The sequence below is a fragment of the Notothenia rossii genome, assembly GCF_949606895.1.
Source record: "Notothenia rossii genome assembly, chromosome: 5".
Taxonomy (NCBI): Eukaryota; Metazoa; Chordata; class Actinopteri; order Perciformes; family Nototheniidae; genus Notothenia; species Notothenia rossii.
Genome location: NC_136903.1, coordinates 70592106 through 70611036, shown reverse-complemented (window position 1 = coordinate 70611036; position 18931 = coordinate 70592106). Strand labels below are relative to the sequence as shown.

The window sequence follows — 18931 nt, the reverse complement described above, 5'->3', positions numbered from 1 at the left end:
TCTTAATTTGCCCTCCATCAGTTCTGGTATCTTTCTAAGTTAGCCCTAAACTATATTATTTTATTTCGTAATGGTAATGAACCCTCCGGTTTAGCTTCTTTGCCCACTGCTCCTAGTGCTAGACTCCTGGTACTAGGATGGGTTAAATGCAGAGGCCACATTTCACTGTGTGTGCTGTGTGCTCTGCATGTGTGACCATAAAAAGAGGGTTTCATCCCTCTCCAATTCTTATTCTTCTAATTCTTTGTGCAAATAACTTTTAGTTCTGATGTTAAAACCTGACTTTTCAGGAATAGTATAGGGGAGTGATTTGTAAAATATGCATAAAGAACAAGTAAATCTGTTTACAGTTCTGTTTCATATGGGTGTTGAGAGATGTATCCATAGATTTCCTAATTTTGCTCTCAAAGTGCACCAGATTGATGCATTTAACTTCATCAAAACATCTTCCCGGGGGAGCATGCCCCCGGACCCCCCTAGAGGAGGTTAGGTCCACCACCTGCCCACACCCCCCGTCAAATTGTCCCACCCACATTGAGGAAGCTTCCTACGCCCATGCCTGAGACACAGTTTCGTGATATATTGTTTTTTGCCCCCACGGGGTTTAACAGGTTTTAAAGTATCCCATCTGTTAGTGAATTTTTATATATTTTCCTTTAGAATGGCATGGAAATTAGTATTCAAATTTCGATTTAATTTTTGGTCCCCCCCCCAATGTTGACTCCATGGTTACGGCCTTGATTTAGACTAAGACTCAACAAACAGATATGCAGAGATTTATTTAACGGCTTGTTTGTTTTGTATACTATTTAAAGAAAAGTCCACATTAAATACAATTGACATGTGACTAATTTACATGACAGTCATGTGTCAAATATGTTATGTGAAAACTGTTGTCACATGTTAGGCTATATGTTCACCCTTCCTTGCTCTATATACATGTTATATTGCTCTTTTAGTTGGACACGTGTATTTGGAGCATGGTAACATAGAGTGTGATTGAAAATCAGAAAAAACATTGACGTGTCAACTGTTCCTCCACTTTCAGTTTGTTGTATTTTATCTGCGGTGAATCTGCACTCACTTGCCTCAGCATATGTTATCTCTATATTCCATGTCACTCTGCCCCCTTAAAAAAAACAGCTCACAGATTGATTTGACATGTTGGCAGGGTCAAATAAATCAAAGTGTGCTTGCTTGTGTATGGCTATTTCGCTTGTGTGTGCTAACGCGCGCAAGGCGGTGCCACTAACAGTAATTATGTCTGTATTTAAGCTCCTCCTCTGCCCTATTCCTTAATCTCCTACATCCGCTAATACCATCAGAGACATTTACTCACTAGCACAAGCTGTCGTCAATAAAAACATAAAAGTTCCGTGCCGTGAAGCTCCGAGTTTCGGACATATTTTTATTTGAAGTCTGACGAGAGAGGAAGGTAAGGAGCCTTCAATTGACTTGGTGTAAATAAACTTGCCTCGCCCTCAGCCTTAGCCCTCTTCCTGTGTGGATGTCTGAACACCTGTGCAGCACTTAATAAAAGGTTAAAAAGCAGTGGCTGTTACTCAGGCAGATAGCTTCACATTATAATCCTATTTGATGGTTGCCCCTTTTAAAAGGTTGAAATGTATGTGATTTGCTCTAACAGTAGGTTGCTGGTTAAGCTAGAATGATATTACAAAGTGTTTTTTGTGAGATAGGAGACATACGCAGAGAATATTGTTGGACACATTTACCAGCACAACCAATGCCTCGACAAGCTGCTGTTCAATTAAATATCCTATTCTGTTGGCGGCCGTTTTGTTTCATTGGGTGCTGACAATCAACATAGAGCCTGATCCTGCATGTTATTACTGTTGTAACTTCATGTGGGCCGATCCTTATCTTGTCAAATCTTCTAATACACCTCTGATTTATTTACATATTTCTAAAGGTGTCAACTAATCTGTGCATGACTGAACTCTTTGAATGTGGAATGATAGGTCTCGTTGTCACTGGTTGATAAAGATTCCTCAGCTATCAAAGATACTGTCTAGATTTTTGAAATCAGACTCTGGTTAATCAGTGTTTTTGAAGAGGGGAGTGTTTGAATATGTTGTTTGCATTCCAAGGAATGCATGCAAACCAGTTTTATATGCGTCACTCACTGCCAAAACAGTGGAGGACCTACCTTTTATATGAAACAGTATACCCCTTTGGTTGTGGAGGCCTCTGTTGTGTTCAAAGCTTTGTGTTGGTGTCCTCCCACGGCCTCTTATTTTCTTTTTGCTCAGCCAGCTGCTGGGCATGGCCTCCTCTGGTGATGCAGAAGGATCTCTGACTCCTGTGGATTTTATCCAGCTGCAGCATTACATGGAAGGTCAGTTTCACCTCCTCACTCATTTCTGTAACTATTGGGTTTACAGAGTAAAACAGATAATAAAACAAGAAGAAGACTTATTTTAAGGACATGTATTCAGATGTGAGATCTATGATTTAGAGGTCAGTTTACATATGTGTTTTATGAAAAAGCATTATTGCAAATTATTTTAAAATACTTTAATATATCGTAATTTCAGTTGAAATGTAGGCATCAGGACAATACATTAAAAAATAAAGTAAATTCATTGGATTTTTGAAAAAGACAATAGCGCTTATGCATTTTTCTCTTCTCACTTTATTAAGAGTTTATATCACGTTTTTGTATAAATTAAACTGCCTGGCTGCTGGTTTTACGAGCATAATTGAAAAGATCTGAATACTTCTTCTAGCATTGAGTGTTTGGAAGTGACCACACAATGGTCAGTGACTTATTTAGTTGTTGAAAAAAAGAAAGACATTAAGACATGAACGATACTTGATGAGGAGAAATACACACTTACACACTTAAATCACAACCTTCTTGTAATCTTATGTTTTAGCTTATACCTCCGGCACAGAAGAGGAAAATGTTGAAACACCTGAGCCTGTGTGATGAATAAAAATTCTACATTTAGACTTGATGGATCAGAGACTTTAATGAGTTTTAAGCCTCCATCAAACTTGAGAATGTCTCCTTTGGGAGATCAATCGATATTCACAAAAGGGAGAGCAGCAGTAGTCACTAAACATCATTGAATACATGACTGGGGAAGTTCCTAATCATTAAATTGCTTCTTAAGGATCCTTTGAGGATCATTCAGCAATAACTCAAGTACACAAACAACAACTCGTAACTGTAAGTGCATGCGCCAGACATCAAACTACTATTAGTGGATAGAGAGAAGCAGTCAGCAGGAAACTAGAAGTTGAGCGGGGCTAAAAATATTCTCTATACACTCAGAGGCTTTGAGAGAATTGAAATGGGCTTTTAGTGTTACGTTGGGGGGGCAGAGGGTATTTGCACTGTTGGATAATTGATGAAGGGATAATTACACTGGACCTTACAAAACAATTTTTTTTACGTCCTTCTCTAATAATTATGCTCTTGCAAATGTGTCCTTGTTTTAACATTCATATTATAAATGTGTAATTAAATCGAATTATTTTTGTGTGACCTTTATTCTTTTGTGTATTCACTCACTTTCTGTTGTTCTCTTTGCAGACAGCAGTTTGAGGGTGAAAGATGTGATCAAGGAGTTTTACGCAGGGGGTCGGCTGGCTCAGCACAGATTCGGAGAGGTGAGTCATGCAAAGATCAATGATACACGTATTAAGTCTTTATTTGACAGGGTACAAATAAAATAAAAAATTCAAATACATTTTGCACTACATTTCCTGAAAAAAAAGGTTACATTTAGGTGTTTTTATAATAAAGAAAACAGGGATTTCTACAAAAGAAAAACCAGGATAATACTTTTCAAGACAAGGATATTTTATTATATATAAACGTTGATTTTTTTTTGCTTAACTACCTACATATCACATTTTGAGCCCCTCCATTTTTGAGCACTTCCTATTCGTTACATGGAATAAATGTTATTTTAGGTAAATTATTCATTTACACTTAACTCCATGGTCTTGTAATGAGTTGCAGATTACAAATGTTCTAGGACAGTGGTTCTCAACCTTTTTACACCAAGTACCACCTGAGAAAATAGTTGGCTCTCCAAGTACCACCATATGACCAATTTTAAAATGCAGGATCTCTCAAATGTCAACTGTACACACATGTCATTTCCTGGACCTATACCAAAGTTTGAATGTAGGCCTCCTGCAACAACCTACATCGTAACAGAAAATGTCCAATTGGGAATTCAGTTCCACAATAATAATGAAGCCTCCAGGAGCAGATGAGCCTAAGGGCTAATAGCTCATCTTCAGTCTGCTGATGTTTGCTATTGCCATTTCTGTGGTGGCAAAGTAAAAAAGATAAGAAAAAAGACAACAATTAAGGACAAGTGTGTGCTTTTTCAGCGTTTGACCTCGGTCACAGCCTTCTCTCCATTATTTGAGCAAATGCCTTCTTCCTGAGTCACTTCTCTCCTCCATCACAGCGGCTGTGCATATCACTTTTGCGTTGCTTGTGGAGCCTGCGCTTGTGCTCGATTGATGACTGTCCTCCTCCTCATTCACTTGTTCACTTTTGCTGGTAATATTCTCCTCTGTACCTCTTTTCCGAATACCTCCCGTTTTGAGCCACGTTTTTAACATCATTCAGCTTTCTTCTTTCTTTAGCTTGCTTGCAACGTTAGCGGGTAGTAAGGTCGTAATTAGCAACGCCAGAAATAAAATTTTAAATGTTTTTCGTTTCTAAATCTAAAAACAGCAATAGCCTATTAGAACTAATTTAAACCACAGTTTCAATTATCTCAAGCTTATTTTCATTCGTTGTAGTATTTTGATAGTATGATTTATTTTGTAATTAATGTTATTCAATCAAGCCTCAAACTGATGGCACTTGTCCCTATAGCCTGTTTTAAATTGAAGTTGTCTGAGGTCCTTACCATCAGCTGCTCTTGCAGTAATAATAGTGTACCTTAATGTCCCAAATGTTCACAATGTAATGACTGCTTTTCATCTTTTTGTTTACTTAGTTGTGTTTCCAGTATTTTATATGTCTGTGTTATGTGTAAAGGTTAAAGGTGGGGTAGGTAAGTTTGAGAAACCGGCTCGAGATACACTTTTTGTTATATTCCATGGAATGCTCTTAACATCCCGATAGCAATGAATATCTTAAGTGCTTTGACAAAAAATCCATAAAAAAATGTCATCTGTGGAAGGCTCTGTAAGGAAGTGGCATATTTTTTCCGGTTGTGTATTTTCAAATTCTAGCTAACTCGAGCTGGTTTCTCCAAAATTACCTAACATACCTTTGAATAAAAAAAAAAAAGAATAAAAAAAAAAAAAATGTTATATGTCAGATTCCTCCACGTACCACTAGCGGGAGCTGGCGTACCACCAGTGGTACGCGTACCACAGGTTGAGAACCACTGTTCTAGGAAATTATAAGGGGATTATATAGGCCTACAGTCAAATGAAGCATTGCAATTAATATAAATGTTACACTGACACATTATTTGTTTTGACTTGACACTTCTCTACACAGTGCATGGATGCAGTGGGTTTCTCTCTCTTTCTCAAGACCTACCTAGAAGTGGACGACTTCCCTGCAGATTTCTCTCAGCGCCTTTTTTATTATTTTCAACATGTGGATCAGGATGGGTCCAATAAGTGCTCTCTGCCTAAAGGAGGTAAATCATGTTAAAAGCCCTATATCCTTTTACATAACAGCATAGAGCAGGTGTTAAGAGTTAAAGCTCTACAGTCATCAGCCCTGAGTGTGGCTGGTAATGTTTCAAATAACATACTGTAAATAATCAGAGGAAGAAAGAAAGAGTATTTCCTGTCGGACGTTTTCCGACGCCCACGTGTTTGTTTGTTTTTATCTTGTTGTGCTGCTTCATAGGAATGAAGCCGTGGGCGTAGAAAATCTTTGGAGATTACTGCACCTATTCCAAAATAACCAACGTTTGACTAAATACTTGCTCTTATAGTTTTATTGCTGCAGTCTAACATTTTATTCCGGAAGGAAACAAAACTAAGACTTGCTGTTTCAGACCTCAGTAATATAATAAAGGTGTCTGTATTTCTATATTTCTTTGTCTTAAGGCAGGGTCTCGCTTAGTGACGTGTCCTGTTACTTCTCGGTGCTGGAGGAAGGACAGCCACGTGAAAAACTTGAATGTGGGTATCATCTTGATTTGATCATTTAACAACAAGTTTATTATATTGCAACTGGATTTAATGTACATTTTGATTGATTTGAACATTTTGAGGAGGAGGATAAATATGGCTGAAGCACTGACTGCCTTTGTTTTGTTTGTAGTTACTTTCAAACTTTATGATAAAGATTGCAACCAACTCCTGGACAGCTCTGTAAGTTACTCACAATGACTAACACACACTATTCACCTAGAACAGTTGACATACGTTCATTTATTGTTGCATTTAGTTCTGCAAAAAAAGAGTCTAATTTACATTTTTGTTGTGTTGGTTTTAGACCTACAGTATAGTAACACATGACCGTCTTTAAAGTAAAATGTAGAGCACACAGCATACTTGTCAGAGGTAACGATATATTGTACATTGAAAAAGAAGAACATGTCTGCTGTGAATAAAAAATATGTTTTTTTCTCCATCAGGAAGTGGATCGTATAATCACCCAGATGATGCGAGCTGCTGATTACCTGAGATGGGATGCGACTGAACTCAGACCAGTATGAGTCTCATTTTGTATTTTTCATTTAAAGCTTTAAATAATAAATATGTTATCAGAAAAAAATCAACATGAGGGTATAATAATGAAGAATCTTTATTAGGAGGGTTATAATAAATGTTACATTACAAATATACCTTAATAACAGCAGCTAAGATATGTGAAATGAAGCTAACTGTGCAGCAGTTAGATAGTAAATAACAAGCTTTTTTTTTGCCTGTGTACAGGTGCTTAAAGAAATGATGACAGCGTTCGATGTGGACGACAGTGGGTATGTCACTCTGGAGGAATGGGTGAAAGGAGGCATGAACAATGTGCCTTTACTTGTCCTGCTCGGACTGAAGGTAAGTGAACAAGCATTTGACACATAAAACACTCTCATGTCCCCTCAACACCCCCTGTTTTGTCAGTGTTGCTTGGGTTTAACCCACTTAAATTGGTCGCCTTTGCTCTTATTGCAGTGTGGTCTTCTGGGGTTCTTGTTCTTTCTAATTTCTTTCTCCCTCTCCCCTGCAGATGACAGAGAGGGATGGACAGCACATTTGGAGGATGAAGCACTTCAACAAGCCGACCTACTGCAGCGTGTGTCAGAACATGCTGCTCGGCCTCGGGAAGCAGGGACTCTGCTGCACCTGTAAGAGCTCAGCGCCGCCACCAGGGGGCCGCCACGCACCGCACACACTGCACAAGTGATGAGGAGTAGTCACACATTGTGCCATTTGCTATAGAATAATAATTCCTAACCTGACCTTCCTTCTTCTTGGCCCCCAGGTTGCAAGTATACTGTCCACAGTCGATGTGCCAACAAGAATCCTGAACCCTGTTCTCGTACCTTTGTGAAATCAAAAGAGGAGATTGGTGTAAGGACACACACAAACACTATATGAACATGTCCTTACATTGGATTTGTTGTCGTTTTTTAAATCAGCAAGATAAGTTTATTTTTTTTGATATTTGTTATTTTCCATTTATCAACATAACAACAACAAAGATACATTAAACTTTCTTTCAATACTTTTTTCAACATCAATTTAAATCAGGCTGCTGAGAAACATATCACTTAAAGGTGGGGTAGGTCATTTTGGGGAAACCAGCTCGAGTGCGCTAGAATTTGAAAATACACAGCCGGATACACAGAGCCCCTCCTCCAACACACACGAACGCGCACATGACCAATGAGGGCACGAGATTAGTTTGTGCATGGGCGTAATTTCCACTGGGGACAGGGGCGACATGTCCCCCCCACTTTTCAAAATCCCATTTGTGTCCCCCCCACTTTTTAAATGTGTTTATTAATTTTTTTTTACGCAAACGGTCATCGTCACGGAGGAGCGTCTGTATGTGTGTGTGTGTGGGGCACGAGCGCATCTTGTGAGAGAGAGATAAAAAGAGAGAGAGACAGATAAAAAGAGAGAGAGACAGAGAGAGTTACGGGGGTTGTTGTTAGCATTTGGTGCTAGCTAGGCGCTAACGGAGATTAGTAGCTGTTTCAACAATAAGGAGAGGGAGAGCTCTTTCCTGTCTGACTTTGAGAGAGAGAGAGAGAGAGAGAGAGAGAGAGAGAAATAGAGAGAGAGAGAGAGAGAGAGAGAGAGAGAGACACACAGACAGACAGACAGACACACAGACAGACAGACAGACAGAGTCACGGGGGTTGGTGCTAGCTCGGAGCTAAGGGAGATTAGTAGCTGTTTCAACAATACGGAGAGGGAGAGTCCGCTCCTGTCGGACTGAGAGAGATAACGTCAGCTCAGGGAGGTAAAGGGCTGAGTGATTAGATTGTAAACTTTAGTCTAAGTTATCTCAGTGATTCTCAAACGGTTTGGTCTTCTATGTAAACAAATATTTCCATCTATATAATATTAGTTGTATATAAAATAAGTTAAGAAATCCTTCCAATGTGTACTATAGGTCAGTACAAAAATAAAAAACACAGTTTGAAAGGGGAGTGATTAGTCAAATATGCATCAATAAAAAGAAAGAATGCAGACTAGGTAAGATAAAGATAGGAGAGAGGAGTTTATCAATGATGTGTTATTGCTTGTGAGCATATTCTAATGGCTTTTTGGAGTATTGAAATATATACAGTTCTGTTTCATATGAGTGTTGAGAACTGTATCCTTACATCTCTTAATGTTGCCCTCAAAGTGCACCAGATTGATGCATTTAGCTTCAATTTAAAGAAAAAAATCTTCCCTGGGTGCATGCCCCCGGACCCCCCTAGAGGATGTGAGGTCAGCACAAATAAAACAGGTTCACATGGATAGGATACTAGATAAGTGTGCACACTCATTATATGCACTACACATTTTTCTTGGATTTGTTAACACCATCCCTAATATATTTGTAGAAAGGCAGGAAATGGAATTAAATTGAGAAAATGTTTCATTGTGGAGGACCCCCTGTTTTGTGTCCCCCCCCATTTCTCAAACCAAAGTTACACCCTTGAGTTAGATGGAAGGCTGACAGGCAGGTAGGCCATCCAGTTATTTTAGCCGGTCCGGCTAAAATGTTTGGTCGTGCTTTTTACAGCGCTAGGGTTTCCACAGATGAATTTTTTATGGATTTTTTGTCAAAGCAATAAGATATTCATTGCTATCGGGATGTTAAGAGCATTCCATGAAATATAACAAAAAGTGTATCTCGAGCCGGTTTCTCAAACTTACCTACCCCACCTTTAATTCATTTTGGTCATGGGGATGCAAATAACTATTAGTTGCATGTTGTGCTCAATGTCCTGATTTGGCACAATATGTGTTTTTTTTATTTTCTGATGTATATTCAATCAAGCACAATGGAAAATCTGTTATTCACCTCATCAGTTTACTTGCCAGGTTTCGTCTGCTTCTTCCGGAGGTTTGATTTGCCAGTGTGCTTACGGGGTTTTAGATCTGTTGATGCACGTCTGCCTGTCATTCGTTTTTCACAAAGATGATACGTCTAACAATGTGCATAGCTTCCACGGCTGCTATAAAGAGGGTGTGCTCTGCGCTAATTCTCTTGAAGTCAACGATAACATAATTTCCCTGAAGTCCTTCAGGGCTGGGCTGGGGTTTGGCACCGCTCTAATGAACATCCAGTTGGTCCTGGAGCGAAAGTTTAACATCATGTAAAGACTTGCCTTGACATTATGGGTAGAAGAATGTGTGAACGTCAGTGATTGATTGGATTTATTTCAGGAATTAGAAAAAAAAAGACATAAAACACTGCACATTGCAGGATTAACAATATCTTATAAGATATAAATCTCTTGAGCATAAAAAATAAACAGGGGTAATATATAACTTATTTAGTTATAGTAAGTAGAAATAGTCACTAAAGTAATTACGTTCTTGTGTGAGCTGCATTTTAAAGGATTATTTAAGATATACTTTATTAATCCCAAATTGCGAAATGCAGCAGCATGTAAAACAAAGTATTGCACACAATTAGAATTAAAACAGAGTATAAAATGAGCAATTATACAATATAAACATCTCAAAATAGAAGAAAAAACAGAACTAAAAGAATGAAAATATAAAAGTTGACCATGAAGATACAAATCTGTAAACTATGACAAATAAAACACTATTGAAGGGCTAAATGACAGCTAACACTATAAAAGCGGGATATCATTTACATTTAGTGTGCAAGAATGGCATATTCAATTAAATATAAATATAAAATGTACAGTTTGAAGTTATAAGTCCAGTTAACAAAAGATAAACTATCATCACTATCATACTCCCCTCCCCTGTCAACTTCTGGGTCATTTGAAACAGACAACAAAGAATGAGTTTTAATCTTGCTATTGATCAAACTGTTTAAATGAATCTCAGAAAGTAATGATATACATATTTTCCTGAACACTCTGTTTTGCTTTCCTCTGTGTCTCAGATCGCGGCTCACGACTGGATCAGAGCGGACTGTAACTCCAACAAGTGTCAGGTGTGCCACAAGAAAATCAAAACTCTGGCCGGGAGGCGTTGTGTGTGGTGCCAGGAATTGGTGAGGAGTGTGCTCATGTTTGGAAACACTGAAATAATTAGAGAGGATCCATGTTCTTTTAATATATGCTCGCTAAATGTTGTCTCTTTTTAAGCGTCACGATGAGTGTATTTTCTCCGGCTTATCGTCCTGTGATTGTGGGCCACTAAGAGATCATATACTGCCTCCGTGGGCCATATTCCCCACCTCAAAGGTAAAATTAGCAACACAAGGAATGTGCTTTACCAAAATTTGAAATATTGTCGGTGAATTGTTTGTGGTGTAGTTGTTAGAATATTGTAATTTAATTGAATTGTATTTTTCAGGAGGAGGACAGCAGCCTGTTGAATGTCACCCCTGACGGCCACATCCTGCAGGTCTGCGTCATCAAATCTTCTTAAGACATTTTATTCCTTATCCCACTGTACACCCATGTTTTCTCTGTGAGGTTTATTTCAAATTGCCTGCTCAAAACACCATCTGCATATCATTGCTTTTGGGAGATTCTCCATGTTCAGTGATTCGTAGTGTTCAAAAAGACTGGGCCAAAGAAATGTGACATAAAATAAGAATAAAAGCATCATCAGCAATATTTTGCCAATATTAAAGCAACACATATAAACAATAAATATGAACTTTGGGATGCATGTTTTGATATTTCCTGTCCCTCATTATATGTTCACAAGGGGTTGTCGCTGAAGGCAACAAAAGGCCAATCATTGGCTGCCAATTTCTCCAGGAGAGGACACAAAGAAGCCATGGTGAATGGCGGTCATGTATAAACCAAAGCTATTTTTTTTTAAAAACTCAACATTTTCTGTATCAACAGACAGCAGAAGTTTGCATGATGCTGCACCACAGAAGCCTCACTCAAAGCATGTGTTCACACATTAAATCCTTACAATATGTACGTGTTTTTCAGGTGATTTACATTATCTATTGGATCTGAATCTGTCATGTTTTCTTCTTCAGATCTTTCCGGTTTCAGACAGGCACCCTCTGCTGGTGTTTGTGAACCCAAAGAGTGGAGGAATGCAGGGGGAACGGTAAGCAGATTAAAATCTCCATATGATGGTGACATGTTCTTTACTCCTAGTGCCAAAGTGTTCTACTAATTCTCATTTCATTTTTGGAATAGGAATATCCTTTTCATTTGTGTGCTTCCTTCTCTGTTTGTTCCACAGAGTGCTCAGGAAGTTTCAGTACATTCTGAACCCGCGTCAGGTGTACAACCTCTCCAACGGGGGTCCTGCACCAGGGTACTGTACACTTTCACCACCATTACTGTACATATGTACGCCCATGTCTTGCATAATAATTGTAAATGTAAGTGCAATAATGGTATTAATAATGCTTGATAACAATAATGATAATTCATTATAAAAGCCTCTTATAATGACTACCAAATACTTCCTAATAATAAACTGAATGATGGCCTTTTTTTGCAAGGGTTATTTTGAAATATAAGTCCCTTTTTTGTAATACATTAATATATTCTTTTATATGGAATTATAACCATTATATTCATAAAATGGTCAATGGTCATATTATTAACAACACAAAACGTTCTAAAATGATTGTTTACTTCACTTAAAGCATACAACTCCGACGGAGAATAACTTAAAATCACATTATAATCATAGGATAACAGTGCTAATGATGTATTACAACTATGAATGAATGAAAAATGTGACAATTAAATTATATCACAGTTTTAAGTCCTTTTAACTCTTTATAAAATGTTTAATCATTTGTTATAATTACTTTAATTGTGAATATTTACAAGCAATATTATCTATAATTAGAAAGTGGTATAAGCAGATTTGAATGCATTTAAGGTTTTGTAATAAAGCCTTCTAGACAATGAGCTTAATGTCATGTTTTCTTTGTTTCTTCAGACTTCACTTCTTCCGCAGTCTGCATCAGTACAGGATCCTGGTGTGTGGAGGAGACGGCACCGTCGGCTGGCTCCTGGATGCTATAGGTACTTAGGGTCCTTTTTGGGTTTAGAGAGGTAATAAAGGAAACCATCTCTAAATGTAATAAATGTTCCTGTTATTTCAGACAAAGCAGACCTGCAGGTGCGTCATCCCGTGGCTGTCCTGCCTCTGGGCACCGGGAACGACCTGGCCCGCTGTCTGCGCTGGGGAGGAGGTGAAGCCCCCAGCACATTACCTCTAAACATCACTGAGGTGTTGTGACTAGCGTTGGAGCTCTGTGTCTCACCCTTTCTGCTTCTTCTGTATCTTGTGAAAGGCTACGACGGGTCAAACTTGAGAGAGATCCTAAAGGAGGTTGAAGCTAGCAAGCAGGTTCCCATGGACCGCTGGAGCATCCAGGTGATACCAGAAGACCCCCAGGACGCAGGGGACCCCGTGCCCTACGAGATCATTAACAACTACTTCTCTATTGGAGTGGTGAGTCACTGCCAAAGCATGAAAGGAATAATGACATTAAACATTTACATTTCTTAATGAAAATTAAGGGAAATGTGTGTTTGACAGGATGCATCTATTGCACATCGTTTCCACTCCATGAGAGAGAAACATCCGCGGAGATTCAACAGCAGGTGAGGGTTCGGAATTGTAGACAGAGAGAGTATTGAAAAAAGGATTGCACGGCTTTTGCACAAATAAGGCAAAAATAAGTGGTATAGTCTTAAAAACATCAATAAAGTTGAAATGTTCCCCTTAGGGCTGCTGATTAAATAACATCTCCAGTATCCTCTCCCTTTTGCCTTTTAATTAGTTAATTTGCATACATTTTCTGGTCAAATGTCCCATTTCTATACATGCAAATCAGCATCATTGGGGTACAGAATATCATAATAACAAAGATGTAGAGAAACTGTTAGCGTCTTCAGAGAGTTGGTGGCAACAGAAGCAAACTTATAAGCTGTTTCGGTTCTTATTCATTTTGCTATCGAATTATGGTTGTGCTATGAAAATAACTAATTTAAACTAAGAATAAATTACATTTAAATAAAAACTAAAAATAAGGTTTTTAAAATAGAATACACAAATATGTTCTTCCTCCTTTCCCAAGTTATTGGCTGACATGTCTCCCTTTGCTCTTTTAATTGCTTTGGCCATAATTGGAGAAAATAAATCCAACGCAATACATTTTGCGTGTGTTTGCACTATAAAATCACTAGTCCATTATCTTTTGTGAACCAAATTTTGAGAAGGGGAAATCTATTCTTTGTTCATTTTAGACTTTTGAAAAATGTCTAACGTGAAGCTCTTTTTTTGTATAAGAATGAAGAACAAACTTTGGTATTTGGAGTTTGCCACTTCTGAAACCATCTCTGCAACTTGCAAGAAGCTGAAGGAGTGTCTTATGATTCAGGTGAGATGTCTATAAGTCCATGGGCGCGGGAAGGGGGGTGCTGAGGGCGCTGCAGCACCCCCTAGCGGCAGGCAGTGGGTGCGGAGCTCCCCTGTCTGAATTATTATTTGACGGTTATTGCTGCTCCCGCTGTGCATAATCTGTGTAATATGTAGCCAATAAATTCCACATTGTTGGTAAAATAATATTTTGGCCTGCCCCGAATGTTTTTTCTGTAGCCACGGACAATTCTACCTCAATAATATAATACATTAACCGTGCTTTACGTGAACCTCATCAAGACACTAGAAAGGACGGCAGGACTGTAATTTCCCGTGTTCAGTGAATGCAACAGAGGCAAGACACCAGACCAATCAGAGAGTTGCATGGAAATAAAAGTGTGCTTGTGTCATTCAAGCTCGCGGCTCTGTGTGTGTGCGGAAATAGCGCATTTAGTGTGTGTGAGAGAGGGGGAGAGAGAGAGGGACCGGTGCCAGCAGCAGGGACCGTGTTGTTAGCATCTGGTTAGCTAGCTGCACCAACGGACATACGGAGCTGTTTGTTCCACAACAAGCTGGAGGAGAGCTCTCCTCTCAGACCGAGAGGCTCAGGTGAGCTAAAGGACTCTCTGAGTGTTTAGATAGTTCACTTTAGTCTAAGTTATCTCAGTGGGTCTCAAACGGTTTGGTCAAAAATTATTCAAAAGATTATTTCCGCGGCACACCTTCATATGATCATTATAGTTATAAAAAAAATAAGAGAATAAAGGAAAAACAGTTATGAAATACTATATGGCAGTAAAACAAGAATACAGTTTGAAAGGGGAGTGATTTGTAAAATATCCATAAAGAAAAAGAACATCTGCTTACAGTTGTGTTTCATCTGGGTGTTGAGAGATGTATCCATAGATCTCTTCATGTTGCTCTCAAAGTGCACCAGATTGATGCTTTTAACTTCAATATTTAAAAAAAATCTTCCCGGGGGAGCATCCCCCCGGACCCCCCTAGAGGAGGTGAGGTCCGCTCCCCACTCGTAAAAAAATAGCACTTTACCCCTGCCTATATGCCGTGAGCTGATTATCGAGCCTTCATTGTAACAGTCGCGGGTTTACTGTGTGTTTGCGTGTGGGGAGTTTTTTTGTGCGTGCTCTATAGTGCCCGTAATAGTGTTCACTGGAGTCCAGCACCTCAGCACCCCCACTCAAAATACATTCCCGCGCCTCTGTATAAGTCATGTAGCAATTTTAATTTTAAAGAAGTATTTGTACTTCACATAAGAGCTAATCTTGTTTTGCCTCCCCCAGTGCTGTGGGAGGTCTCTGGATCTGAGCAGTATGTCCCTGGAGGGCATAGCTGTCCTCAACATACCCAGCATGCACGGAGGCTCCAACCTCTGGGGCGAGTCCAAGAAGTGTGACGGTGCTCCAGAGGCAGAGCACAGCGAGGTGATCACTGACCCTGAACTTCTTAAGACAGTCTCTCAAGGTCTGTACTATCTTAAATCACCACATTTATTGTTTCTAAATATTACCTTGACGTTATGGCGTGAACCTGGTTTTATGATGCTGATTCAATCTTGTACAAACAATTTGAACTTGATCTGTGTGTGTTTCTCTGTGTGCTGCAGATATCAGTGATAGGCGTATGGAGGTGGTGGGGCTGGAAGGAGCCATAGAGATGGGACAGATCTACACTAAAATGAAGAGCGCCGGGCACAGACTGGCACAGACTTCCCAAATCACTATCAGGTAGTTCACTTTTACCTACAGGGGGCTGACAATAATAACAATAATACGTGACAATATGAAACAAGAATTACAAGAATGTATGTGGCTGCTGTTTTTGATTCCATTTGAATGTCTGATGTTCTGATTTGTAATCCCTCTCTATGCCATCCAATGTAAACAGAGAAACGCTTGACATATGGTTCGGGTAAAAATGTAAATCTGACTTTCTCTATCTTCCCTGTGTGCAGGACAATCAAAGCCCTGCCCATGCAGATTGATGGGGAGCCGTGGATGCAGCCTCCGTGTACTGTAAGTGATATTAACCAATCCAATTCAGTGCCAAGAGACGTTACATATCAGACTAGTAATTAAAGAGCATCGTAATGAACAACAAAGTTGTTATTATTTGTTAGTTGAGTTATTTTCAAACCTGTGGCAGAGACACATAGATAAAATAAACTGAGATTAACCCTGATTAGGGCTATCAAGGAGAACGAGTTTGAAGGCTACTTAATATTATTTGAATTTAGAAGTCAATTTTATCCAATGTGTATTACAGTTATTGAGACATTAAAAAAAAATCTAATTTATGATGATGATTATTATTATTATTATTAGCTGATGTGATATTCATTATTTTAAAGGAATTTCAAGATTCACCAATATTTATTTATTTTTTATTATAGATCCACATAACTCACAAGAACCAAGCTAACATGCTGATGGCTGTACCAACAAAACCAAGCGGCTTCTTTCACCTCAAATGAACCAACACTTTGTGCTCCAGTCTGCTGAGGGTCACAACAGAACAACTTTATTATTGTGAATAACGCAGAATGGGAGGTTAAAATATATTTGCTTTCTGTTTCTACTATTAAGTATTATTGTGTATTGTGTCTTTTGCACGTAATCCATGATATAATTATGCATAATTATAAGTGCAGACAGCTTGCCAGAGAGAACACTGACCAAATCAAAGTCAGTCCACTGTTATTGTGTGCCAAATGTAATGCAATCCTTTTTTTTGTGTTTGTAAAAAGAAGAACATGGCATGTTGTGTATCTTGAGTGTATAGATAAGAAATATCATTGTTTATCAAATGTTGTGATAGCATTTTTGTATTTACAATAGTGTATTGATGGTTCATCTATTCCTCCTAATGGTGCAACCTGCTTCACTTTATTCAACAACACGTTACTACCTGTCTATTCTCAAGTCTTTCTGACTGAAAGAAAAGCATGTTAAAGTGTTTACTGTTTCTTAGATAGTCGAAAAAACTGATTTAAAAAAGAGCTTGATTGAATGTGAAATGACTTTTATAAAGATTTGCTCGACAGTTATAACTGTCATAGGCCAGAGGGAGTTTGATACATCTCTTCTAAGATGTTCCACATTTGGTTTAAAAAGGCAGCATTCAATTGTATGTTATACATCAATGTACCCTGGATAGTAATGTTAGTTTCATACAGGTTGTTGTCCTGTAACTTTGCCAAAAATATATTTATCTGCATTAAGCTTGTCACAAAATACACAGAAACTTTCTGAGACCTAATGAAACGAGATATTACCAACCTAGTATCTATGGATATTCAGTCTTGTGGTTGATTTTCAGTGTGCTTAAATGTAACATGTTCAATTGTGTGGTCATCCTTTGCCTGTGACTTGACAATATTGCATACTCTGTTTCAGTAGGATGCTTATATAGCATAACATTGTCCTCTTAATTAATTACAATCCGTCACACACCTACAATTGTGTTTGTAATACAGTGTACATCCTCTGACCTTTTAACACTTGTGAAGATCTTTCTGTATGTTGCAGGTAAATATTGAGCTATAAAAGGTTTGGTAACAATGAAATGAGACACAAAAAGATGCTTCAGTATTTATTATGCAGATAAAAACCCTCCATTTTCATCTAATTCTTAAACTCTTTTAGGGGAAAATGTCAGTTTTCCCAAATGTTATCTTAATGTGCTACTAAATGGAAAAGAATAAAAACATCTTGTATCATGTGTACTTCCATGTGTATTTGTTATACAGTATGTTAAATAACATTGCTTATATTCCAAACGATCAGACTTGTGTTTTAATTTGATGTATTAAGTGTATGCACAACTCCTCTGCATGCAGCCTACTTTTCAAAAATCCCGAAACTAAGTTGCTTAAATCCCCCTAAAGCCCAAGCATGGTAGCATACAGTGAGGCAGGATTTGCATCAATGTAGGAGGAAAAGCAGGAGGAATAATCCAGAAGTGCCAACAGAAAAAACGAAGTTCAGTGTAGATGGTGTGTGTTTGTTTGAGACATCATTTAGTTTCAAGGAATACAGAAACAGGAGTACTGTTTATCGTTTAGTTATTTGATCAAAACTGACTTAAACAAAGAAAAAAAAACATTTAATAATAAGACACAAGAACCCAACTCATAGATGATCAGCTCATTAAGAACTGATGTGTTTGACCTGAAGTCACTGAAGAGCTGCATTAGTTTTGAGTGCCTTAATCCTTGCAATGTCCCGTCTAGACTGACATTTTATATTCATACTGTGAACCACGCAATCAGGCCTCAAACCCCTAAATATAAACTCCACTAACGAGCGGTTTGCTCCAACTGCAGGTTATCTCCTCTGATGAATACTATCATGTGCTTCTCACCTTAATGACCCCTATCACTTTCTTCATACTACTACTATTGAAACTAGATCACGCCCAAAGATCCCCTGAGGGTTCGAGTGCTGGTGTTCCTGGTAGTTGTCGTGGAGAAACTACTAAATTAGGGGTATTAAGTGATGCTTAAATGGATATTGACAAATGGACATTTCCCAACTGTGGCCGTGACATCAATGGTGCAGATTGACCGTTGATTCCTTACGTTGTAAAATGGTTTAACATTTCTCATCTTTTTAATTCAAAGTGTAATTGGCATTCTATGTGGGTCAGTTTGAAGATCTGAAAGTGGTCAGAGGATTAATTATGTTGAAAGAAATGCAGTCCATCTCGATGGGAGAGACTCATGTAAAGAGGGGTCTTTCTCTTGTGATAACTGTCTATCGTGAAATGTATGCAACATAATGAAGTGTTTATTCACAACCACTTAAAAAAGGATATTTTTATCAAATAAGTCCAGCGTTAGGCCCATTAATTGTTAATTGCTGAAAGTGGATAATATCAGTGTTTTATTTTTGTCATTTGTGTTTTGTGTTTACTTTATTTACATTTTTTTGGTCAAATGTGTTAA

The 18931-nt window shown here is 38.3% G+C and overlaps 1 protein-coding gene across 4 annotated transcripts; it reads left to right on the top strand.

Moving 5' to 3' along the window:
- Window positions 1-1299: 1299 nt before the first annotated feature.
- dgkab (diacylglycerol kinase, alpha b) lies at window positions 1300-17706 on the top strand. Of its 4 annotated transcripts, none has more exons than XM_079680655.1 (25): window positions 1300-1435; window positions 2275-2356; window positions 3560-3636; window positions 5504-5648; window positions 6067-6141; window positions 6284-6333; window positions 6600-6674; window positions 6901-7017; window positions 7190-7307; window positions 7445-7533; window positions 10550-10660; window positions 10755-10853; window positions 10966-11016; window positions 11326-11415; window positions 11612-11685; window positions 11824-11898; window positions 12538-12623; window positions 12704-12793; window positions 12896-13056; window positions 13144-13208; window positions 13897-13987; window positions 15270-15450; window positions 15593-15713; window positions 15941-16001; window positions 16379-17706. In XM_079680655.1, the coding sequence occupies exons 2-25, from the start codon at window positions 2284-2286 to the stop codon at window positions 16457-16459; spliced, it is 2256 nt and encodes a 751-aa protein (XP_079536781.1). In that variant the 5' UTR covers window positions 1300-1435; window positions 2275-2283; the 3' UTR covers window positions 16460-17706. The 4 variants fall into 4 exon arrangements, with proteins under 4 accessions (XP_079536781.1, XP_079536782.1, XP_079536780.1 ...); XM_079680656.1 differs by having other exon boundaries at window positions 2271-2356; window positions 11326-11400; XM_079680654.1 differs by having other exon boundaries at window positions 2271-2356.
- Window positions 17707-18931: the final 1225 nt, after the last annotated feature.

Coding starts and splice junctions, on each gene's coding strand:
- dgkab (XM_079680655.1), top strand. CDS start 2,284: ATGGCCTCCTCTGGTGATGCAGAAGGATCTCTGACTCCTGTGGATTTT. Junction 6,142..6,283: donor GCCACGTGAAAAACTTGAAT/GTGGGTATCATC, acceptor TTTTGTTTGTAG/TTACTTTCAAACTTTATGAT. Junction 12,794..12,895: donor CTGTCTGCGCTGGGGAGGAG/GTGAAGCCCCCA, acceptor ATCTTGTGAAAG/GCTACGACGGGTCAAACTTG.